General features: G+C 40.0%; 1 protein-coding gene across 4 annotated transcripts in view; it reads left to right on the top strand.

The window, feature by feature from the left end:
* The window catches only part of ncor2 (nuclear receptor corepressor 2), a 124,505-nt gene that overhangs the window by 24,520 nt on the left and 73,338 nt on the right, over nt 1-26,647 (top strand). For all 4 annotated transcript variants that reach the window (XM_073466003.1, XM_073466002.1, XM_073466001.1 and 1 more), the window contains exons 2-5: nt 3,384-3,579; nt 4,352-4,467; nt 14,992-15,169; nt 21,288-21,470. In XM_073466003.1, coding sequence (XP_073322104.1) covers nt 3,475-3,579; nt 4,352-4,467; nt 14,992-15,169; nt 21,288-21,470 — 582 coding nt within the window. In that variant the 5' untranslated portion in view covers nt 3,384-3,474. The remainder of the gene's footprint in view (nt 1-3,383; nt 3,580-4,351; nt 4,468-14,991; nt 15,170-21,287; nt 21,471-26,647) is intronic.

Genomic DNA, 26,647 nt, shown 5'->3' with positions numbered 1-26,647 from the left:
TGTGTGTGTGTCGGTCATTCACTGTCCCTCAGGTTGTGGCATGTTGATATATATTGGGCAGCAAGATATGCCTTGTGCCATATCTCTCTCTGTCTCTCTCTCTCTCTCTCTCTCTCTCTCTCTCTCTCTCTCTCTCTCTCTGTCTCTCTCTCTCTCTCTCTCTCTCTCTCTCTCTCTCTCTCTCTCTCTCTCAAATTCTGTGTGTTTGTGTGGGATGTAAAGTGTCTTTGTATAGTGCTGCGATGAAGCTGTGATGAAGCTGCTGCAATATAGCTGACCTGGCATTAGTCCTAGTGAGATAACAAATACAGTTTATAGACCATCATTGTTATTTTTAAGTTTGAATGAAAATGTTTGTACATTTGGCTATAGATGACTATTTAAAAATTGACAACTGCCCTTTGAGAAATGCAATAATTAATACAAGGTCACTAAACATGATCTGTTAATTTAGTACAATTTCTAAGTATGTCTTGCATAGGGATGTAAACGATTAGTGGACTGAACGATTAAACGTTGTTACCTTTGCTTGTGGGCGCAGTAAATATTGGTTTGTTAAACTTGTGTTAACAGTGCTGGTTAGTGTTGCATCCAAGACTTACGTATGATTGAGGTCACCCAATAAAACTTGTAATTATCCTAAAGATTTTAGGTTACAGTGTAGATTGTTTTCACTGTTTTTTTTAAAAAAAGCGTGATTTGTGGTTTCAAATGGCTTCTATAATATATAGGGATGTCCCGATCCCGATTGTGGGCCGATATGGGCATTTTTTCACTGATTGGGATCGGCAATTTTGAACGTGACCCAAGCCCGATTATTTTTACGTCAGCTGTCGTCAACGATCGATGTCGTAACGTTAGTCTGGAGAACCTGTGGATAAAATGTCTGCAGTGTGGAAATATTTCAAATTAGAAAGTGAAAGCAGTCCAACGGCAAACACGTAACATCTGCAATACGACCGTTTCGCGAGCTGGTAACAAAAGAGCTGCATTTAATACTACAAGTTTGATATGGCACATAAACAAAAACATGAGTTCACTCAAGCAATACAGGCAAAGGCACCGAAGCAACAAACACTCGTGGATACTTTCAAAAGGAAAGAGAAATATCCTCGAGTCAGTGACATGGCCACAAATATTACAGAGGTCATTGAATCATCGCTCTGGATAACCAGCCCACCTGTGGTAGAGGATCAGGGTTTAGTTACTGACTTTGTTTACTTGTTGTTTTTGTTAAAAAAACAACTAATGAAAACCAATGTTGCAATAGGATATGCAGAATAAGAAAGAGCCATATGAAAGTATTTACTTTGTTTCAACAAGATTAAAAAAGCTATTAAGAACAGCTTGGATGCAGATGATTTTTTTTCTTAATGCAGCTGTATTATCTAAGAAAATATTAGTTAGGGCTAAGTATCGGATCGGGACTTGGTATCGGCAGATACTAAATACTAAATGACTCAGATCGGGATCGGGGTAAAAAAAACCTGATCGGGACATCCCTAATAATATATGCATATTTTTCATACAGTTTTTAATCTTATAGATTAAATTGCCCTCAAGTGTTTTTCTTACTATTAAACTATTTAACTTGTCTAAATTTTAACTTTTGTTAAATGTCAAGGAAATAAGTGGTTTATAACATCCCTAGTGTTACATTGCATCCAAGCCAGTTCGTCTACTTGGATCGTGTGTTATCAAAATAAGGAAGCCACCAAAATAAAACGAATCTTATTTGGGTTGTAACAAGATCAATAAAGTTTTCTCAACACTCATTGATATGTTTTTTAACTATGATTATTATTTTCATATAAAAAACTGATTGGAGTGAGCATTTACATTCACTGTCAGATCTCATGCATTGTCATCTACAAATGGAGTGCTTGTGGATTTTTTTTGGGGAGGTTGGCCTAGAGGTGGTGGCTTTGTTATCTTGTCAAGATTTTGATCAGTGCCATGTTGAGAGCCATGTTTCTGCCTGCGTGCCTCTTGTTGTATGCCTTGCATCGTGCTAAAAACATGAGCCATTAGTGAGAGGCCCATAGAAATGGCGGGAGTCCTAATTTCTTTTTTGGCAGGAGTCACAGGGACACATGAGTACTGGTCCACCCACTACTACTATCGCAGGCTTTTAAGCATGTCTGAGAATGGTGCAGTAACAAGCTGAACGGAGCTGCACGTTGTATCAAAATGTAATTTAATAGGACCGCAAGATATGCTGTAAAATTCAGATTGGGATTATTTGGTAACTGTTGGGTCTCTAAATAAATTAGTTAAAGAGTATGGTCTAGGCCTGTTCAATTTGGAAAGTGTCATGAGATCATTTTTGATGTGAACTGGTGCTATACAAATAAAGATTGATTGATTGATTAGTGGAAATCATCATTTTTGCATCATGATTTAAATTTTTTCTGACAAAAATTAAAATCATGATGATGTGACAAACAGACATGTTCTCTTACATCTGGTGAACAAGATTTGTAGGCCAGGACACCTCTGCAGCAACTAGTAGTAGTACTTATTAGCAGTACTTTTTTTATAACGCTGTTTGTCACACATTACGGCTGTATAAAACATTGCAGCTCCTGCGATTTGGGTATTGCACTTGGTAATATAGCAATTTCAACAAAATTTTGGTTAATTGTGAAGCCCTAGAATTTTAGATGCGTTTAAAATTCTTCAAATCGGTTCCCCTTGAAGCTTTTTCATAAGTCCATAATGTTTCTCTTCAGCATTCTCAGGTTTTAAGAATATAGTTATACTGTTTTGTTGGTGTGTGCTGTAATCTGCATGCTCACTATAATAGGATTAATATCTTTCACTCGTTACCTCTGTACAGAAAAAACCTCTCTTCTTAGTTTTAGAGTTATTTAGAGGTGTGCTACAGCTTCATGTGTACCTGTTTTTTTTTTTTAGTTATATCACCATTCCTATGACACTTGTAGATAAGACCACTCTATGTTGCATAACATCACCAGGAATTAAATTCTATTACGCAACGCTCAAGGCCTACATGTCTATCTGTCATTGAGTTATTTCTGTTTCCTTCCAAACCACCATTAAATTCAGTGTTTTAGGTTACGGTCTAGCTGCTTGACTTGGCTGGTCTCCGTCTGTGCGTCCACAGTGTGAGGACAGTGGACTGTTCAGTCTAGCAGGTGCAGGGACTCTCACTTCTTTACATGAGCAGCTGTGGTAGGGAGGTGATGACATTCTGATATCCGGAGCAGACTGAGACACACACTTGGAGGTGCTTGCCAGAAAAGATCAAATTGTTTCTGAGGAAAAGTTACGCATATTGAATAACGTTTTTATAAGGTATGAAGTCCAAGGTCACTCCACTGAGGCTGCTCAACTTGAAAAACACTTTTTTTCCTCTACAGGTTGCTGGCTAAGAGAAACTGCCAATAATGCACGGCATCTACTCTGGAACCACACCCACTTCCTGTCTGTAGAGGAAGCGGCTGTGCCAGCATGTCCTCTCATCCCCAGTCTGTGCCGTCGGCTCGGAGGACTGTGGACACACGGCACCTGCCAAACCCTGCCACTCTACCACTGCAGCTTCAGCGGGCACACACGGTAAGGGGCCTGGCACACTACGTATCAAATTTCACCTGTGGTGTCTCAACATTTTTAAGGATACACTGGAGTTGTAGCTCTGTCCTACTGCTTGGTGGATATTTGGTGAACAGTGCATTACTGTGAAGCGGAGGGGAGGGGTTCAGGGAGAGGGCCTGAACCCAGGGGCCCCCACTGGTGTTTTTCCAACAGAAACATTCACAGGTTACAATGTTGTGCACATAGACCCGTTCCCTCATTAGATGTTTGAGTTGAAAGTTCATGTTGACATTCTGCAGCCACATTAAGGCCTCTCCCATTATTTTCACCCACATCTCCTCATTATTAAGATTATGTTCTTTTGCGTATCAGGGGCAAAGCTGCCGGTGCATCAAAGAAGGGGCCCCCAGCTAATGTAAAAGTTCATTCAGTGACCTGCCAGTGTTTTTCTTGTGTGGCAGGAGAATCGAAAGCTTACCCCCCATGGTCCTCACAGCTGCACCTGTAGTTAAGCCTACCACTCCCTCTTATCATCACTTTCAGGAAGAGATGAGGGTCGACAGGCTATGTCCAACATTCCCTGATTAGCAGAGGTGCAAGTTTACAGTAGCTGCATGGGTACATGTGTGAGAAACAGATGGAGGGAGAGGGAGACATGAGAGCTGGAGAGAATAAGAGAGGATATTATAGAAGACACAATGAAGGAAATTGGAATGTAAAGATTTATTATTATTGTGATGTTGGGATGGTGCAAGATATTTTTTTCTGCTTTGACGACTTGTTTGTGTTTTAGGAAGTGGGACTGGTTGACTACCACTCTCATCATGCCAGGGACTACAGCTGCCACCTGGCCCAGCCACATCGCCGCCGGCCCTCCTTACTTTCAGAGTTTCAGCCTGGGAGTGAAAGGTAGGTGCACCTTGTTCATGAGGTCTTGCCATTGCTTTAGATTCTTGGTGCTGCTTGTTGTATAGTTTAATTGTGCAATATTATTTACAATGTGAATATAGCATCAGGATATGTAACAGACACATGATGAAGCTCATGTTGCGCAACAAATAGTTAACTCAGCCTAAATACCTTACCAATCGCCTCTTCTGAGGATTGTAGATGACGTGATATTTTCACTTTCATATGTTTTTACTAGACTTTAGGGATGGTAGTTTCACTTTATTTTGCTTTTGACAGCCTGAGGAGCATGGGAAGCTTATGATAGCCTATAAAGCACTGCTAGTGGCCAGGTAAAGAAGCACTGTTCTTTTTTATTTAATGATTGATAGTGTGAACTAATTGTGAATGTGTATTAGCAATGTCAGTTTTGGTTAACATGAGCATATTGATTTTGCTTGTGATAGCCTGGCGCCCAATGACCGATAACAAAACGGTTAAATATGAACACAAAAAATTTGCAAAATTAGAAATAAATACAAGAGGTGCTTTCATTTTAGTCTGAAACTCCAGCACAGTGTGTCAGCTTCGTGGCGAGATTGTCTGACATGTGCCGGACAGAGAGGCTCTGAGTGAGGAGCCCACTAGTCTTACATAGCTGGACTTATTTCAACACTTCTTTTTGCTGTGCCAGCGCTGGAAAATGGAGCACACTGGACTACATCTTCCACTCTGCACTGATGAAGTTAGCTTTCATTCAGGGCTTGTCAGAGCTCACATTAGCTTGCCTGGCCTGGCTAGCTTGACTTTTAGCTCTCGATGGCATAATGTACTCTGGCTTCAGTTACCGAACTAGCATTTTGAATCCCCTGCTGATTGGCATGGCAGGGGCAGTGTTTCCCCGCTGCTGAGGAGAGGAGTAGGAGAGGAGAGGGGGTGGAGAAGGAGAAGAAGGAGTAAAAGGGAAGAGAGAAGAGTGTGGAGAGGGCTGCTTTTTAGCTCTGATGTTATATTATTTTGCGCTATGGTCGCTTCGTATCTAGTTCAATTAACACACCTGAAGTGATAGCGAGTAAAGCATAGAAACGTAGAGGACTATAACTGTATTATAATTTTACAAACTAAAGTTGTATTTTTTTTTCTCACTACTGACACGTCATATCCAGATCACTTCACAAAGGATAGTTAAGAGTGAATAATTGGGAGAATTAATTAAAGACAGCTAGCTAGTCACTAGATGGATGTAAATGCCAGAAGACACATTGAAACCTACTGGACAATTTGCAAACGTACGTCCTCCGCTGCTACAGCTTCATCCTAGGGGAAACACTGAGCAGGGTGCTTGTTCCTCATGTGGTACAGCTAGGGGTGGACGATATATCGAATATATTCGATCTATCTCAGCTTGTTCCACCTGAGATGTATTAAATGACTGTATCCACTACAAAATGAAGAAAGCCTCAACTCTGCATGTCCACATCTCCACCTTCACCAAATAAAATGTCAAAGGAACCAGTCCCGAAGCAAATGACTCTGGCTTCTTCGATCAGTCCCATATGACAAAAAAAAGCTCAAAATCTCATTTAGTCACTTGACCCAAAGTATAATTTGCCTGGTCGCAAATTTTTTGCAGAGTAAGCGCTACCAGAGTATGAAAGGAAGGAGAGTACAGAAATGTACAACACATTTCAGTGTGAGAAACGGTGGCCCCCCCAGATGTGACCCACTTCTCCATCAGAACCTGTGAGCCTTATCTCAGCTTAACAGTACATTTCATAATTTGTCACATGCAATTAAAAACACTGAGAGTATTTCATGATTTTTTCATGCAGTTATAAACTGAGTTAGAGTATTTAATGACTTGAGAACGAGGCCACAGTAGGAAGGCCTAGCATGCTGTCATTTATTTTCATTTGTCATTTTCACTTTGAATCATCACACTGGTGTCATGTTATGCATCAAATGGTTGACTTTAACATTTCTACAGTGATTTAGAGGAGATTTCAAAATATTGAGGTGTGTGTGTGTGTGTGTGTGTGTGTGTGTTGCGATATAGCAGAAAATATTGCAATATTATTATAGAGCATTCAGCATAGTGCATAGTAGCACTACTACTAAACTGAAAAAACTGAAAAGTAGCATTGCAATTTTTAACTTATATTTGACTTTGTTGCCTTTTGTGGAGCAATTGTTCCTAGAGCACCTAGAGTTTATTTTAGCTTGCTTCACTTTTTTTTTATTTTTAACTCAAATTGATCTAGTAAAGCAGATTGCAAACAGTGTGTCTGTATGCAAATTAACCTATAGACTAGTATGCAAAACTGGTCAAAATCATTCTCACTGGATGCATATTGTGCTGGTCGTCACTCTAAGAATTTTATACAACTCACATGAAAATGGTCTTATTGCCCTTTAATATATCTGTCCATGTTCATTCTTGACGGCTGAGGGACAAAGCATGCTCAATGGAAGCGTCATGCAGACTGCATTTTTCTGCAGTATTATTTTACTAAAGCCTCTGCCAGTTAACCCTCCCCCAGTATAATCCTTATGTAATTGGCATCGGCAAGCCGTTCCTCTGTAATGTTGTGTTAAACGGCTCTGCGGGGCAATGGAGCTTGCAGAGTTTTGCCATCTTCAATAGACCAACAGTAAGTCAGGCAAAGCATTGTATGTACAGTACTTTCTCTCTGGAGACTCAGGTCTTGTACCTACCAAAGTTGTTTATTATTTATATAGCCATGCTTTTTTGAGGATGACTTTTGATGAGTGCCAATGAATAATTTATATCCATGCCATACATTTTGCATGATGCACAGAGGATAAGAGGATAAGTCTCAAGAATGTTTTTCTCCTCAGTTGATTGTCATGGCAGATTCTCTGGCATATGTTAAAACATGCAAGCAGTACCAGAGAGAATTTTCAAAAGGTTTATTTTAATAGAAATCAGCTGTGAGATAATTTGTGTACCTTTTGAGCTGATGGTAGAAAGCAGGTGGTAGAATGACTCTGTAGCAGTGTGTGGCAGTTGCATGTTGTGTCGGAGGGACTTGAGCAGTCAATCAGATGGGATTATGGTCTTGAATGTAAAGCACAGAGCGGTGTGTTGGTTCTCCTTAACTTTTATCGTAGCTGAGCCCACAGTGTGGGAACACTGGGTCATGGGTTGATATAGAAATAGACACCACACTGTTCAACTGCGACCCACCAGCTACTGATTTGCTGACATACATTAATTTAATCCCGGGTGCTTTGGCAGTCACTCTCTGTATGCATTATGTCTGTTTTCGTGAGCCAGATACCTTGTGCATCTTCTACAGGTTGTATTTCAGTAGATAAAAAAACAACCATCCTTTCATTAGGGGAGATTAGCAGTTAGCCCACATTTCTTTGTGGAAAAAGTGAAATAAACCGCTGCTCTGTGGTTGGGGAGTCGGTTGAATATATCAGGTCTTCAGTATTCCTTTAGAGGGCTTAGAATCCAGTCTGAAGCCCTCATTCTATTTTCTCATTCAGTCTGAATAATGAGATTCTGGCCTTGGCAATCCTTGAATCTATTCTCCTCTCAGATGTGTCCTTGTCTTTTTATAAATCTCAGTAATTCTGCATACCATGTCTTGATTTGTAGTTCAGGGTTGTTCACATTCTGACTGAGAATTTCAAGCACTAACATGGACTTAGAAGGTGCACTTTCCTTTAAGAATGACTATCTCTTTCTCAGTATGACTGATCTATGTATCCTTCATCTCCTCTTTAACTGTCTTTGACTGAGGACAAGGTGAAAATGTGCCATTTAGTTAATGCTCCAAATGTTCTCTAATTACAGGTCAGGAAACCACTACATTATAATCACTGGCAAGCCACTGTGCTTGTTGTTTGTTTCATCCTCCACTTTACTCCAGGCAATATCTCAGTCACTCCGCCTCTTCCCATCTGTCTGAGATCCAGGCTACTTGAGAAAGAGAGAGAATACATTTTATAGCAAGCATAACCAGACCGAGAAACCACTTAACAGAGTTTCTTTTCTGGGCGGAGCAGAGAGTACAGTGCAAACAAATGTGGTGCAATAATGCAGAACCAGTTTGTACAATAGCTGTGATTTTTTTTTTTTTGTCATCTATCTGTGAACTATCAAAGAAATATTCTGAGGCTTCAGTTCAAAACTTTAGTATACAGTATGTATGTGTGCATAGTCATATATGTATTTACTGCTGTTTATTTACAAGATTAAATTCCTTTTCCTGTTTAGTTGTTAGCCGTGTGAACCTCAAGTCTCATCACAATATGATAGTATATTGATTCTTTGGACAACGATGCAATATTTGCCAATATCACAAAGTCTGCCAAAGAGATGGGATAAAAGATTTTATCGTGATTAAAAAACACTCCCAATAAGTTGGTCATGGTGAATTTTCATTATTGGGATGATCATGAATCAACATAAGTCAGAATATCTTCACATGACCTAATGATTTATGATTACATATTTAAGATTCTTTGATTGTTTTTCACAAAAAAGATGTGTGTCCTGTAATGCAAAAAAATGTTACCCAACAAAATGTCTGTTTAAAGTGACTCCAGCATGTTATAGTGCAATTTTGATATGTTAATATTTTGAATATTTTGATAGTTATTGGGATAAAATCATGAATCGCAGCTATGTTGGACATGATAACTGTGAAATAAAATTTTTATAACGTCCCGTGCCTCATCTGCCATGATACGATTTCAATTTGATTCCATTCAGGGGCTTGTGATCGATAAGATTTCATATACCCATGTAACACCGTTACAGAAGAAGCTGCCACCCCTTTTATTTTCTGCTTTTGACCTGAAAAGGAAAAAACAACACATAAATAAATATAACTGGTTATGTGCAGTAATGTTTATCTTAAACTGACTCCACAAACACACATGAAACATGTCTTAACAAGGACATTTAACATAGTGTACAATTCAACTCAATATTAACTTTCCAGGTGACAAAACTATTGTTTTTTGCTCGTCACCATGGGCTTAATCCTATGGCATATTACATACTCACAGCTGGTTTAAGTCACAGCTCACTACAGCAGTACTGTTGAAATTTAGCCTGCATGCACGTTTTTTCAGCCTAACATTGTTACCCTAATGAGAGCAACAAATCGGTCGACTCATTGCCTTTTTCTTGGTTTCCTGCCATCACCTGCCTGGTGCTAGTACTGTTTGGATGTTTAGGAAGAGAGTGATCTTAGACAGACAAGGTGACACAGATGTACCAGGGGAATTTTAAGATAAAGGCGCATCATGAAAATTATGATATGTATGTTTCACTTTGCTTTAATCACACTGACTCGTCAATCATTGAAGCTATATCAATCCGTATCGATGGATTGTTACATCCCTAATAGTTATTTACATTTTGTTGTTTTTTTAAAAGATAATCTTTTGACCTGTTTTTTTCATTTGTGCTTATCATTTCAAATGTTTAAATTCTAAAGGGTCTGTTAAGAGAATCAATGCTGCATTACTCAAAAGCAAATTATGATGCATATAAGAATCAATTGCTCTACTACATTGCAGTACCTTGTAGATCCCAAAGTTAATGTTAAGAATGTCGTTTTTGTTCAGCAATATGAACAGAAAAGTTGAGGGCTTGACCACATTTTGCAGTTTTTGAACTCCACCCACTGTCCCTCCTCTTCTGGGCACTTTGTTAGTTTCATTCATCCCAGCTGTGGTGTAGTTAGCCTGGCTTCTCTGTTAGCCGTCCACAGCTGGGGAGCAAGGAACAGATTGGCAGCCGCACAAACGCCGCAGTGCTTTTACAATAACAGGCTGCGATCTGCACACATGATCTCTGTTCTTGTCGTTACTGGGTCCAAACCAGTAAGAAAGTAAAGGAGCTCTTGTGGAGGTGTTGTGGTGCCCCATCCTCCTCCTTCCTGCTCGTTCCCTCCCTTCACTTCTACACACATCTCTTTCATCCTCCAGACAAATCCTCCCCAGGGATCAGATTATTCTGCACGCTCACAAGAGGGACAGGGAGAAGGAAAGGGGGAGAGTGAGGGGGAGAGAAGAGGGGGGGTTGGGCTGCAGCTTGATGATGTGATTATGTAAGTGCCAACCCTCTATGGAGATGAGGAAGTGTGCGACTGAATGAGCGAGAAAAATGTGTTCGGGGGGAGTAGTCACACACCATCTGGGTATTAATTTTGGCTCCTTATTTTTCAAGGTATTATTTAGGCCATCGCACAGATAGACATCCACAATCCATTTCTTTCTTTGGCACCCCATGACACCTTTTAACATGCAAATTTAGCCCCACATATTACATAAGTGACATGACATATCTGTCTTGTATAAATCTCTTGGAGGATGCTCTCGATCGTTACAGCACCCTGCTAGGCAGAGACAGGCTCCATGCTCTTTGGCACATAAATAAACCACACACTAGGCCATTGTGGGCCTGGACCAGCAATTATGGTTGTGTTTTCCCTCTTCTCTTCAGCAACCACTTCCATTTTGACACTGGCAACAAAGTCACTAGCATTCTGGCATCTGGCTCCAGGGCAGACATGAGAAAACCATTTCCCTCAAAAAGATCAGGGAGCCATTTACAAGTGGGCTAATAAAATATACCAGATCTGAGTAGCTAGAGCAGTTAACAGTTGAAAGCTGTCATTTGACTACACACACTTTAGCTTGTTGCTATACAATCTCAGAGCACACATACAGCAGATCATGACCAGATCACATTGCAGTATGGCGCTTTCCCTTCTCCAGTGGTTCTTGAATAGTTGGCATTCCTGGCTCTCCGGATCAGGTCTAGTTTCGGGGTACAATATAGGCATAGCCATAGCTGCCACTGCAAAGTACAATCCCATATCCAATGTTTACCCCTACCCCTTGTTTTTGAGTGCTCCCTTGCCCTTCAGATCACAGTTACAGGATGTAGTGGTTGAAATCTCCCCCCTATGAAATGGAACAACCCTTCAACACCCTCATACGACATCCATTGAAGTAGATGGTGATCTTCAGCTGTGGTCATTTCTCTTAACCCTGGTATTATCACAATGCCATTTGCCAAAAGAAAAGCATGGAAGCTTGCAATTTGTTCACAATTTCATAGTTTCAATTAAGTTATCAAATAGAAAAGGGCATTCCTTTTTTACCTGTTTGGTACTAAGAAGAAGACCATAACACATTGAAACGCTGGAGTTCTCATAATTATCGGTTAGAAGTGTGGCTCTGAAAAATCTCAGTTTGGAGGGTCATGTAGCCCTAACACAGTGCCCTACCCTACTACCCAAACAAGAATCAGGGTGTGAATGCGCAAAACAGAAGGGGTAGGGTGTATTGGGACTGGGCCGAGTCTAAACAAAGCACTTTCTTTATGGTTTTGTGTGTGTGGCTATTGACTGCCTAGCTACGCCTGCAAACCCCACACAAAAGCCACTCTACCATATGCTGCTATATTTAAAACCATTTGATGGTGATGTTACAGTGAGTCACCATTTCCAGTGTTCATGCTTCCCTTTCCTTCCACTTTCCTCTACTGAGTGACCCACTGCATGTTCCCATTTTGCAGAAAAATGGTCTTCAGTGATTATGATGATTTTCTTTGAATCAGATCAAGCCAGCTGGCGTTTGTGTGTGCGTTGAACACCACAGTAAAGATTTGGGTCAGCCTGATCCAAGGCTGTAACTGTCATCCTGTGCTTTTGTATAAGTGTGTCTGTGTGTGGTTAAATGCAGCCTGTATAAATGAGATTTAATTGAGCCATTGTGTCTAAACAAAACCAGCACCATGCTTCATTGCTTGATGAGAAGGTCAATATTGTGTCAATGTTTACAGATGTCTTCACATCTAAGATTGTATAGCCTGGGATATCAGTTTGACGTGACACATATGATTTCCTTTTTGTGTGTGTCTCATTTTGTTTGCTCCATCTTGCTGTGGAGCTCTGGTCTACATCTAGTAAAGGATCATAACAATCAAATTGTCAGTCTTCACATATGGGCCTTTTGTTCCATTAGTTCTTTTTTCAGCTGTTCCCACATGCTAACTTTGATATGTTAACATGCCTTCAGTTCAGGTTAATACTTGTTGGCTAATGAGCCGACAGACACAACACACACAAACATTTCTGTGTTCATAATAAAACATTGACTATTTAATAGGCCAAACTCTTAGATTTCCTCCCAAACTACACCAGGTTACAGGACCTTTTCTCACAAGTTTCAAAATAAAGTGCTCTGTAACTGGACAAAGCTTTTTGTACAAGTAACATCCAACTGAAAATGAATTGCATTATATGCCATTTTATCGAGCATGTTGTAAGCAAAGTTATGTGGTGACCTTTTGGTGAAATTGTCTAATTGAATTTAAGTTCCGCCTGATAAGCATTTGCACAGTGTATACTGGTATTCAGGACACTTATTGTGAAAGGTAAAAACTTAAGAAGTCTGTCAAGTGAGCTGCAGTTAAAAGTTTGCTGTTCTGGTTCAGACAAAAGAGCCTTCGTGTTTTTATTTTGCATTCATAGCCCTCGATGACAATGTTTTAATTTCTCCAAGAAACAAGGTGCAACAAATCACACAGAATTAGGTAATTGTGGGAATGTGTAAACTGCATTTACATCCGGGTCAATTGACCCTGCAGCACTCCGGTTCAGCGCTCAGATCTAAATGTAAGACCCGGGTGAACACGCTAATTTCCGCCGCACCTAGTAATAGGGCTGCTCGATTATGGAAAAAATCATAATCACGATTATTTTGGTCAATATTGAAATCACGATTATTTAAACGATTATTTTTGAGTTTGGAAACATGATGCATTTATTCAGCATTTCTCTCAAAAAAATACACGAAATGTTCAAATCGAAAAATACAAAATGTTCAAATCGAAAATAATGTACAAATATGTATCCAACTGTTCTGCAATTTCTATAAAACATTTAATGAATAAAATAAATATACTTAGAAAATCAAATAAGACAAACGATATGGTGCATATCTTTAGCTAAAAAGTATTCAATGGCAGCTGTTATTTTCTTGTGCCTGTCCGAATTTGACGGATAAGGAGTCGCATTATACAGTGTGTCTGAGATCGATGTCTGACGCGCAGTATTGGCGAACCGAACCAGTGTGAGCGGATAAGCCAGCGGCGCGGAGCGGGGGCGTGTCGATCTGATGGTGTTAGAGTCTGATAACTGAACAGGTCCTTCACTCAACAAAATAGAGAAATGTCCCACAAAGCAACGTTACAGGACCAAACAACAGTAACGTAGTAACTGGTCATGTCTTTGGCAACTTATATGAGGAAAAAAATACCGCAGTTATTCGTGAAGTGTCTGTCCGACCGACTCTTCGTCACATTTCTGCCCGAAAAACAGCGTCTGTCCCCAGCAAAAAACTTAAACTCACCAAGTGTTGTGTGCTCCCGACCGAGACTTAGTGAACTTTCCCCCAGAAAACAGCATCCATACCCGCGAGTGACAGAATCAGACAGCATCCTGTTGACTGATGGCGATTATGTAATTATGTAATTTAGAGTAAAACGTAACTTGAGTGAGTGCCAGTCAGCAGGGCCGCGTTGAATGCTTTGGGGGAGGGACTAAATTGCGCATGTGCGTCTCTTTCAGAAAATCTCTAGGCCTACTGTACAGCGAAAAATCACTCTTTTATCACGTTTCTGGCCAAAAAACAGTGTCTGTCCCCGGCAAAAAACTTAAACTCACCAAGTGTTTGTTTCCTTCCACTATTGTGTTGTTGTAGTTACTGTCTTGAAAAAATCACCGCGATGATCAGCACTCCTTACCGAGACTTCAGTGAACATTCCCCCACAAAACATCATCCCTCCCCGCGAGTGAGAAAGTCAGACAGCATCCGCTTTCTACTGATGGTTATTATGTAATTATGTAATTTAGAGCAGAAAAATGTAACTTTGTCACTTTCCACGATGCATGGTGGGTCAGGATCTCAATCACAACACATTAGAACTACATCCATATGATTTTAAACAGTCAGTGAATACATGTTTAGATTAACAGGTGGACACCGGGGGAAAAACGTTGAAAAAAACACACAGATGTCAACATCTGCCTTTTTGGATCCGCAGCGCCGGCACACTGTATGAACTGACACACTGGTGTGGCTTTACGCTGGAGCTGCTTAGTTCTGTGTGAACAAACAAATGCGGAGAATTGGCGAGCCTTCACTACAGAGATGATGCAGAGTTTCTGTGTGAAAAGGGCTATTACAGGTTTCCCCATGCCGTCTCACCAGGGGAATACTAATTTGTTGTGCTACCACTGCACTTAAATGCTGTCCTACAGAGCTTACATCCGGCTTGCATTTTGTCCAACTTTCTGTCCAGACTTTTGATTTTAGATTTGACAGTGCATTGAAAAAATAGCTGTTCCATCAGCAACTGAACACAGCTTTTTATTGCAAGACCTATATTAATAACCGCTGCCTGTAGCTTACTGAGCATCAAATTTTGTATCTGTAGATTTTCATACTGTTCTCTAATCTGCTATGTTTGTACTGTTTCTGTTGCAGAGGACAAGAGCAGCATATCCGCTACGAGCACCTCTACCTGCCAGAGCCCAGCGGCCAATCAGAGGTGGAGTATGCAGAGATCAAACGGCCTCGTTTAGAGATGGGACCAGAGTCTCTGATGAGGCCTTCATCCCACCGGCCACAATTGCCTCTGGGAGCAGCGGAGGATATGGCAAAGGTCAGTAGTCTCATAAATACTGTGTGGTCAATGAGCAAATGACAAGAATATGATTAAAAGAATAAGCTGAATACAGAGTTGTGATAAAAGGAGGCTGGATGTATCACCATAATTTTGAATCAATGCTTGAAAATCAGTAATTAGACAGTATTTTGGGGAAATTGCTGTTGGTGCCTTCAGGAGTTGCACATTTACAAGAAGATTGTAGAAATTTTGATTTCTAGTGTCAATAGGGTGACCAGTTTTTTACAGCAAATGTTAGAACTTTGTTCTTTGAATCTTTTGTTCTTTGATTAATCCTGGCAGCCTCCTTCAGAGGCACAAAGGATATTATTAGACACACCGCCACAGAAGTCATAGAACGAGGTTGTGCTTTGTTGGAGATGGAGCTCTGTGAGCAGCAGTGGGAAGACTGAGGAAGTTGTGAAATAGCGATTAATAAATAATAGAGCTGACCTAGATTTCAAAAGACTGAGGATGAAACTGTGTGAACTGCACATCAATACGACTTGCTCGCAGTGTAGAGCTTCTGATGGGGAGGTGTTCCTGACATTACACAGAGTGCTTCAAACTGCCAGGGGAGGCAGACAGCCAAGGAATGGTAAATAGATACACCAATAACTGAGTGTATAGGAAAAAAAACATTGAATCTTAAGCTAGCAGGAAAATATTCAGGAATGCCAGTAATTGCCCTGAGAGCACAGGGACTGTAAACCTATTATGTAAGTCATGTCAGATGCAATCACTGCATTGAACAAAAGATAGTGCAGATATAAGGGGAAATACAGCTGAAAATGAGGCAAATGGCAAGTGTAGGGAGTCACAGATACAGGGAAAAAGGGAACGGGAGGAGACAAAGACCAACAGGAAAGGAGGGAGTAGGCCAGTACTATCATCCAAAGCTGATGCTGGTATGATGACTCACTGGACAGTGAATCAGAGGACCAAAGCAACATTTTGAACTGTTTATCATTGTGCAGTCAGAGTTCTATCTGAATGGGTCAACACAGTCAGCTGACCCTTGATTAGGAGCACCAGATAAATAAATAAGTCAGTATTTGCTTATTACAGATAAATTGGTATTGCCCTTTTGAGGCGTCCCCGTGAAAGAATAAGTTCACTCAAAAATGTAAATTCAATCATTATCTTCTCACCCCCATGACGATGGAAAGTCAGGTGAGGTTTCGTAATCCACAAAACATTTCTGAAGCTTTGCAGCAAAACTGCATTGCAGCATTCTCCTAAACAACCAAAGTCGCTGGGAACTTGTTCTAAATCATTAAAAAAACAACAGAATAAAAATATAAAATGGCTCCATACAGCTCATACGGTATTGTAAGCCCAGAGATCCCAAATAAATTTGAAAATATTTTATAAAACCTTCGATGCGCAGTTGAGCTGGTACAACCACTTCAGATGGGATGTCCACTACGCTATTAGCTTAGCTCTTGGGGCTTCTGGAGACATGGATTACGCGGGCTGAACTGCATGGAGCCATCTTATGGTATTGTTTGTTTTTCTGTTTTTTTTGTGGACTACAGTAACAACTTTCCATCAACATGGGGTTGTGTAGATAATGACTTTTTTTCTTTCCATTTTTGGGTAAACTGTTCCTTTAAAGTTGGAATGGAGTCGACTCTTATTTTGTCAGTTGAATTGCTGCACTTATTTTGGGTTAGCACTGTTTAGGAGCACCTTTAGGAAAGGTTATAAACTTTACAAATCGAGTTTTATCCTTAAAACACGTTACCACACGACTAACTGTGATGGCACTGGTGAAACATAATGGATAATGGAGGACAGTGTGAGGTAGGGAAGAGCAGCCTGTGTCTCAGCTTTGGTGCTCTCATTTAAGTAGCTAAACTCCTTTTGATCCAGAGATGTGTACAACCTCCTCTCCTGTTGTCCAGTGAGTTTTTGTCTGTCAGCAGGCTCTCAGGAGAGATCCGCCATGATGTGCTAAGATTTGATAACTGAACTATGACTTTCTGACTATGTGGAAATCTGATGTTTTCACATCACAGAGGATGAACTTATGTTGGAGTTAAGTGTGGGGCAGCAGCTCTGCAGGCACACTATGTGTGATGTTTACTTATGTGTTAAAAATGAAATTTAACTCTCAAATAGCTTTAATTAATAATATTAATAATACATTAATAATTATTATTGACTTAAAATGACACTTTTGGGCCTGCTATATTCATAATCCTTGTGCCAAATTGGGTCATTTTTTTTGCCTGGCTTTGGTGGCCAGGTGTCTCTCTACAAGGGATGGAAATTCATTTAATGGTATTGAGGTTTAAACATCTTAAACTGACTCCCTGGAAAGACTGAGATAAAATAAAGTATAAAGCCAGAGAGAGAGAGGTGGAAAGCATGAGAAAGCCAATGCAAAATGGATAATAAAGACAAGAAGTGAAACTGAAACATGAGTGCAGAGATTGATTCTAGCCATAATATGAAAGGCTCTGGGTCTGGACTGATGACATTATTGACTCAAGATGTCCAGCGGTCAGGGACAACACATGCCAGTTGTCAAAACACAACATCCTGAATGTGATTACAAGGGTTCTATAGTGTGTTGGTTTATGAGCAGCAGTGACATGTCATATGGCAAGACTCAAATACTGTATAAGGAGTTATTTCATAACTTCACTACAACTTATTTTTTGCAAATGTAAATTTATTTGACTTTATTATTTGTACAAGTATGAGATTGTAGATATCAAATACAATTTTAATCTGACCTACTTGATTCCTCTCATTTACTCACTTATTTTAGTGATACAGATGTATTAAAATAATTTATAGTTGCTGTCTAACACTTTACACAACACCCATTGAGGACCACTAGTCCACATTTTGTTATGTTCCAAGACGATGACACAGAATTGACATGCATCTACAATCAGTCTTTGGCTCAAAGAACAAAACATAAAAACAAGTCTGCAAAAGCCGTTGTTCACATTTAAAGCTCATAGCAAGGCTGCCCACACTACTTATACCTGTAGGTTTCTTGCATTTTAAAGATTCTCCTTTAAAAAAACATGGTTTTGAACATATAGCCCCACTGAGATGGAAGATTTAGCATTGAAAACTAAGTGTGTTTTCAGTTTCAGCAGCTTTGTGCACCTGCTGTTGGCTCCATGTCAAAACAAAAGGGACTATTATGAACATTCTAGCATTAAAACAGGATGTCTACAACTTTACTCAACTGTTTTCTGGAATGCACATACACAAGACTACGTGCCGCAGTCATACAGGCTGGTGCTCACTAAATAGAACATATTTGCACAGACACACTACAATACCCAGAGGTAATTAAAAAAAAAAAAAAAACCTGATACATGCACTGCCGGTGATATCATGCTGTGGTGTGTTCTAAATGTGCTGTGCTGGGCCAAGGGCTTATCTATTGGTCTATGACCTTATCACACTATATCACAGGTGTAGTGGCTGCAGATGTGCTGCTGTACTCTGGTCTTGTGCCCTACACTGTCCTCTGAACTCGTACAGAGGGAAAACTTAACAGTCTCAATATCAAACCAGCAAATCCTTCATGGTTTAACACACTCTAAACCAGATGCTGAGTTATACTTTCTCATCATGGACAGCTCGTACAACATCTTCTATTATTTGTCAATTTTTTTTTTTTTTTCATGATAATGAGACATGGACCATTAATAGCATTTGGCTAACAACTTGATCACAATGACATTTAATATACAGAACAATCTAACAGATTATGCACTTATAAAGGCATGGTAAAAAAGAGAAACAGACACCAACTGTCCATATGAATCAGATGAGTGATCCCCCCCCCCACTGGTGGCAGCTGAGGGCACTAAAAGGCCGTTGCCATTGTGTCTAAAATGGCAAATATGAATGACAGAATAACCCGTAACATTTAAAGAAAATGTGGTTAACTATTTGCACACACTTTGTCATCAATGAGTTAGCAGCAGAACAAAGAAGCAACAGTTTAATAAGTTTAAATAAAAAAAATGTTGAACATGAGATGCTCCCCTCCCGGCACACACCATTCAGTGATGGCATGTTGTGTAATAATATCTGGTTTTACATCACGATGATTTTGAGCCCTGTGAGAGATTTCCAACATGCTGAGCTGTACCAAAGTTCAGGGGGGTTTGAGGGGTCATTTTAATCACTCAAGGATGTTGTTTTAGAAGAAGTCAAGCCATCCTATGAACTATTGTCCATTGTTGTATTTATTTATAAGTGAATATTTGAGATTTACTAGCTTTAGCAAACATGAGCTTCTTCATCCATGACAGCCCCTCAGCATCCTCTGCTGCTGACATTTCCAATCACAGGGGGGTCTACAGGGCTATACTGCAGCCTGCCTTGTCCAGATTAGCCCACTTACATAACCTTCATTTCAGACGTTTAAAAATAACACAGAACAACAAGCAAGCTCAATCACACACACAGTGGAGGCTATAAATCTAGAAGGCTCGCATACATGCAGACAGTATGAGCACATATACTGTCAGTGATCTGGAAAAGATGAATACTGACCCTGCAGAACAAGTGGGCCATCTCTTACCATTCGTGTGTGTTGTTGTTACATAAATAGGCGCATGTTATAACAACTCCATTTCCACTCTTGCATTGCATGTGAAGGGATTACTGAGAATTGGCTTAAAGCCTGATGTACCAGGCTTTGAAAAAACAGTGTTATGTGTGCTGGGCTTTTCAGCACCCACAGGCGAATGTGGACCAGACACCTCATCAAACTGTCTTGAAGATGTCAGGTGATTAGACAACCCAACATCTGTTAAAATATTTGCAAGATGATTTTTTTTTTTAACCATATTGTGCAGCCCTAACATGAGGTGATGGACACCTCATTCATCATAACAGTGGAACTGGTATAATGTTTGACATTGTAATAAAAGAGATACACGGCTACCCCCCAAAAAGATGCTTTCAACAAAATGATTATACTAAGGTTGAATCGAGGGAAACATTCAGGTCAAATGACTGTCCTGCTCATCGTATTTAGAACTTCAGCAATTAGCCAGATTTTTTTGTCCTGTGTGATGCTATTTGTGACGCTGAGGAAAACTGAAATTATCCGCCTGTCTTTGTAACGGCAGCGTCAACAATAATACCACTTGGAAACACAAGCGAGGAGAAGTTGTCTGTTGCCACTTAAAGTAATTGTCAAAGCAAAACCCACCTGGTGTTTGTGTAGTTGTTATATAAAGCTGTGTGAATTAAGGACATTTGAAAAAGGCAAAAATATTGAAAAACACATTTTTTTGTTTTTTTTTTACACTTGTTTAATGTGATACAGCAAATTGCAACAATCTGCGGCGTAAATTCTAATAAAGTTTTGACAGGGTTTATGTCATGAGTCTATACTCGGAGTGTATACACTGACTGAGGAGTACAGTATTGTGCCTGGATTTGTTTGATGAATTGCTTCTCTCTCCTCTCAACAGTGCAGCTGCTCAGTTGATGAGCAGCACTGTGTATTGTTTGACTGACAGACACTCACATTTCAATTTTTCTGTCAGAAGACATGGCAAATAAATATCAACTCAATTTGATCTACACGTTCTACCCTTCAGCTTTTCCTTAAAAAATAACAAAATGTCTTCAACAGAGCCAGCTACCAGTGCTCCTGTGCATAATCCTGGCGTAGAAGGCTTTGACCTCATATTCATTAGTGTGGTCTAGTGACACTGAGACACTACACTGGCTTTCATTTCCCAGAAGAGTTAATTACTGCCTTATGTTACCTCCCTAAAGGATACACAGAGTGTTTGGGTGATTTCTGGTAGAGTAACCTACAGACCTTGTAATCAGTAGAAGACTGGTATGCTTTCAACTGGAGCGAGAACGCATTAAAATGTGCAATTTCATTCGCCTGAGATGGTGAAGCTATATCAAGAGGGTCCTTATGCTCTGTTGTTCGTCAGATACCTGACACATACCTGCCATCTGTAATTAGCTTCATCCAAATATTGTTTGAAATTCTTCTTTGTTGTCATTCCTCCGTCTACTGTCAGATTTTGATTTAAATTGACTTCTGCTAGAAAAGTATACACATCTTTAACATCTAACTGTGTCTCTGTTGTTGTGTGTGTAGGATCGTGGAAGCGGCATGGGGAAACTGGAGCCGATCTCCCCTGTGAGCCCAGTCCACATGGACCCTGACTTGGATTTGGTGCCGGCTCGCTTCTCCAAGGAGGAGCTGATCCAGAACATGGACCGTGTGGACAGGGAAATCACTATGGTGGAGCAGCAGATCTGCAAGCTTCGCAAGAAACAGGTCTGCACACTCTGCTCATAGCTTTGATATGATATTGGCTTGCACAGCAAATGTTAAGAGATCATACACTGATTTCAAGTTTTCCTGCTTGCTTCTTTGATTTTAAAATGGATTTATGCTGGGGTATGAATCTTTGGCAATCTCACAAATCGATTTTTGGGTGTCCTGATTTGATTCAGAATTGATTTTCAAAATTATCGATCGAATGAATAGAAAGGAGGCACTATTTTGTCTTTTACTCCAGTTAACTGTGTGCTAAACCATTTAATTGGAGTCCTTAATCTGCTGAAATACAATATGAGAGACAACTGGAATTTAAGATAAATGATCTTCAGCCTTTTTATTTTAAAGAGGTAACAGCAATAATTAATTAATTAATTTGAAAGCATGCAGCCTCTCTGCTGCACTGTTAGCTCCGGGCGGGGTCTATCATTGTACAAGACACTGAGCAGAAGCTTTTGGTAAAATAGACTGAGCAGTTATTTTCTTCACCTCAGAGTTTGTTTAACATCTTGAATGCTGCGGTGTGTTTGTTAGCTTGTTGGCGGTTGTCAGCTGGTCTTGTTTGTTACTGCTGACCGTTGCTCCGCTCCGTTAACATTACGTTGTAACGCCTCATGGCGGCATAAACATTGTTCACAAACATGTGACCTGCTTAATGCTTGTCTTGCAAAGGCAATTATCCAGTGATCAAATAAAAGAAACACTTGCAACCGCTGCCTTGTTTGAAAATGAACTTCCCAAGATAACTCTAGCCTGTGCGCACTGTAAATTGTCCGGGTGCTGCTCTACCCTTGCAGTTTAGTTCCGCCTTTTTCGCTCTGTCAACAAACTCCTACCAATTAACATTTAGAAAATCAATTTTGGACAGTTGTGCTTCACCGCTTTCAAAAAATGCATATTAGGTTAATTCTCCAGTCAGTGCCCTTGACCAAGCCACTGGCTTAGATCTGGAGTTGGCCCTGCCCACTGCTTCTCAGGGATGGGTTAAATGCAGAGAGCAAGTTTCACTACATTGTACATTGTATGATTGTGATAAATAAAGATTAATCAGGATGTTCTAGAAACAACACAAACACAAGTTGCAGAGCTATGACATCCCAACAGCGTGATTGGTCAGTTGCAATGATGGTTCAAAGGTGTAAAGATTTTCTCAATTATAAAATGTATGGTGATGCAGACTTGGAAGATTCTGCATTTAGTATAATCAGGAGTGTGCAGTCTACGTGGGCTGTCGATTCAGCTGAACAATAAAGTTTTTTAAGCTATGTTGCTCTCTTGCATTGAATTATGAGAGCGAATATTAGGCTAAGGAGATATTGTGTAGGGAGGCAGATATTAGCACTGCAGATTAATTTGTGTTTGTTTATGTAATGTTTAAGAACGGAGGTGGGTCACACAGATACTGGTGTTGAAACAATGCAGCTTTTTATATTGTAGGCCGTTGTAGTCTCATTTTTAAAGGACTTTATAAATGAAAAGGGAATTTAAATGATGAAAAAGTAGCCATGTGCAGTAATATAGTAAATTGATGATGTCATAAATGCATCAAGATGCATTGAGATTAGTCGACAGACACATAATCGACTCGTGAGGCCAGTTTAGATTCACACCTGTAGTCCTGAACAACATTAATTATGATGTCGTAGGTAGGGGTTGACCGACATGACTTTTTCATGGCCGATACCATTATTACAAAACATGGAGACTGGGGACCAATATTTGGGACTGATATTCATTTGCAATAAAATAAAAATCTGTACTGTCAAGTGCTGCTGTACTTCTCTTGCTGCTACCTTCTCTACGCCACATTTGCTTGATACATTTAGTTACTAGTTCCTTTGTACATTCAGATTGTTCAGTGTTTATAGTAGAGGTCGACCAATTTCTAAAGGCCGATATAACGATAGTGGGGGGAAGGAAAAAGGTTTCTCGATTATAAGATGCATTGCGATGTGGATGTGGAAGATTCTGCATCGATGCAGAGACAGAGCATAATCGAGAGTGCTGATACATGTTGATTGTTGATTGTCCGGCCTCAGCTGGACAAAAAAGTTACGTTGCGACGTTGCTCCCATGCTTTGAATTGTTGGCGGACATTAGACTTGCGTTACTTATGTCGGAGGTATGTGGGAGGCATGTCAGAGGGAGGCAGAGATCTTCTCCAATGATAATAATAAGTCGCTGAGTATTTTTTTTAAACGGACATCTCAGGGCACATGTCGGATTTTATCACCTTGCTGGGAATCACGAACAGGACGAGACCCACTCTGAGCGTGACATTTGCCTCACAACAATTACTAATCACATTAGCCATTTTCAGCCGAAGCTAACGTCTGCAGCCATAAATAACAGCAAGCCCAGCTAATCAGCCAAGATCTGTGGAGGTGCTGTCAATTTTGCTGTCCAACCCTGAGAGAGGTGTGTGCAGCAGAGTCAGTAGATGCCTTATCTTGAAGCTGCCCTGTGAAAACAATATTATTGTAGATGACAACAAACATGTTAATGATGAAAAAGTAGCCACATGCAGTAACATCGTTGACAGCTGAATCGTAATCAAATCGCCATATTTTAAATGTTTTTATTTATTTTTTAAATGTAACACTGTGGAAATTAAACAATCTTTGGTATTAACTTTATTGAACTGTTAAACTGAACATTAGGGTCCTCTCTCTCCCCCTAGTCCCTCCCACCCTCTCTGTGATAAGTTAAAGTGAAACTCTGGCTTTGTTAGTAAAATAGAATAACTTTAGAGATGTGCAGGACCCAAAAAATATCTCTGATGTAATGTCAGTCCCTCTGAGTCTACATTGAAAAACGTGACATTAATTAAAGTCCGTCACACATGTATGGCTGCTGCATATCTAACGTAAACATACAGCAGTTACCTGTCTGTCAGTTTGTTTACTTAAGATTAAGAAGAAGAAGAAGATTAAGAGGATTTAGATATTTTTCAGTAGAAGTGGCCCTCAAATGATGATGATTGGCTCAGCGTATACTCGCAAAATGGTGATGTACTCCCCCGTGCAGTCGGTGGAGGCTGGGCAGCCATCGGCAACAAGTTCAACTGATAACAATAGTTTGTAAAAGGTCCTATCGGTGCTGATTAATAGGCCGGACCGATTAATCGTTCGACCTCTAGTTTATAGGCTATTATTTGTGACGTGTTACCAATCAGATATTGTTGTGGGTGGGACATTGTGTGAGAGGATGCTGCATCAGAGCTAAAGTAGCACATTCTTAAATTAGTTGATTATATCAGCAATTTGAGAGAAAAATCACCGTTACTGGTAATCGGAAAAATGATGAATATCGGCCAGATAACCCTAGGCGTATGAACAACACCAACACAACGATATCAGAAACACTGTGTGAGCCCTAACAAGGATGGGTTTTGCTGTGAATACGGCCTTCCTAAATTGTAATCTCCTTGTCATGCAGCTTAATATTAACCATCTTTTTAGAAGTATTTGCAGAGATGATTTAGGCACTTTAAAATTATTTTTCCTTATTTTGTGCGCAACCTGTAAGAAGAGATGACCTGCAAAAGTCGAGCAAACTGAATGTCATTTATCTGCATTCTGCCCTTATTATGTCCAGACTTTTAAGCACTCTAAGGTACCCACAACTGTATTTGTAATGCTTGTAGATGTCTGAGTCTTTGCCATTGTTGGCATCCTTGTTGAGTTTTCTTAGTAGCAGCATTTGGCTTGTTCGAAATGTTCATGTGTGGTTTTCCAATGTAACTTTCCCTGCCAGGCTTCAGTTGGCATCGGTGTGATAAAGTCTTAAGCACACTTTGCTGTGTTGTAATTGCTGCATTCAAGTTCTGTAGCTGTTTCGTGAGCCATGATTCTCTTCTAGGCAGCTGCATTCCCTTTTCTCTTGTCTTCTCTTTGGCTTTTTATTTAGCAGAAAACTAGGTTAAAAATATATAAGGCTATAAATAACAGCTTCCCTAGGGGAGGAGGAGGATTATGGTGGAGGTTTTGTGACTGCTAAACCACTCATAACCCTGCTGCACAGTCTCCCTTTTGGCTGCCTGCCATGTTTAGTAGAGAAGCTGTATGGTGGAGCTTACTCTGTTCCACCCGAATCCCTCTTCATCACCCATGTAGTTATACAGTATTAACACACTGTTCATTGAACTTAATTATTTAAAAACATCATTATCCAAAAGTTACATGAGGTTAATTCACTGATTAAAGTGTTGTACATGTGTTGATCTCGGTCTTCTCTAAAGGTATTTAAACTAATAATGACTCTCGACCACTTAATTACGTTATTGACATCTCTTCACTGTATGATTGAATCCTGCATGCTCCTATGTAGACCTATAGGTTTGATAATCTGTAAATATTCTAGCAGTAGCTGTCTGTTTGATATCAAGATATAAGATCTGGAAACGTGTGATTTAGTGTGCGATTTCATTTCATGATTAGATGGATAGTTACGTGGCTGGATTGTTTGGAGTAGAGAACGCCACATTGGTAAATACAGTATTAAGTAACGTTAACAGAATGGTTTCTTTTCCTGCCTGCCTGGCGCCCTTCAGTGCCCTGTCCCTATCGTGGACAAGGTGATTCGTGTGTCGTTATATATTCAAGACTAGTTGACTTGTTGGGAGAATAAACTGACAATGGGTCAGATGAGAGGGGTCTGGCTATGCAAGACTAGATATGACTTGAATGCCACACTTGTCAGCCTCTGGTAAAATCAGCTGTTCCAACGTTTAACGTTACCCCGGGACCGCAATGTTTTCACGTTTGGCCATATTTTCCAACTCTATTGCCAGAGTAATGCTTGGAGGGTAATTTCATGGAGTGGAGAATTACTTTATGAAAAAAATACCTCTGATGTAACGTTAGTCTCTCTTAGTCTACATTGAAAAACGTGACATTAATTAAAGTCTGTCGCGCATGTATGGCTGCTACATATCTAACATTAACGTACAGCAGTTACCTGTCTGTGTCAGTTTGTTTACTTTAGATTAAGAGGGAGATTAAGAGGCTTTAGATATTTTCAGCAGAAGTGGCATCAAATGATGATGATGGACTCAGTGTATCCTCCATGCAAAATGGTGACGTACTCTCCCATGTGGTCATTGGAGGCTGCGACGTGTGAAAAATTGCAACGTGTGTATATATCGGTCATTCTGTCTATTGAAATTTTTTCCT

Source organism: Pagrus major, chromosome 5 (genome assembly GCF_040436345.1).
Source record: "Pagrus major chromosome 5, Pma_NU_1.0".
NCBI lineage: Eukaryota > Metazoa > Chordata > Actinopteri > Spariformes > Sparidae > Pagrus > Pagrus major.
This window is presented reverse-complemented; position numbering and strand designations above follow the sequence as displayed.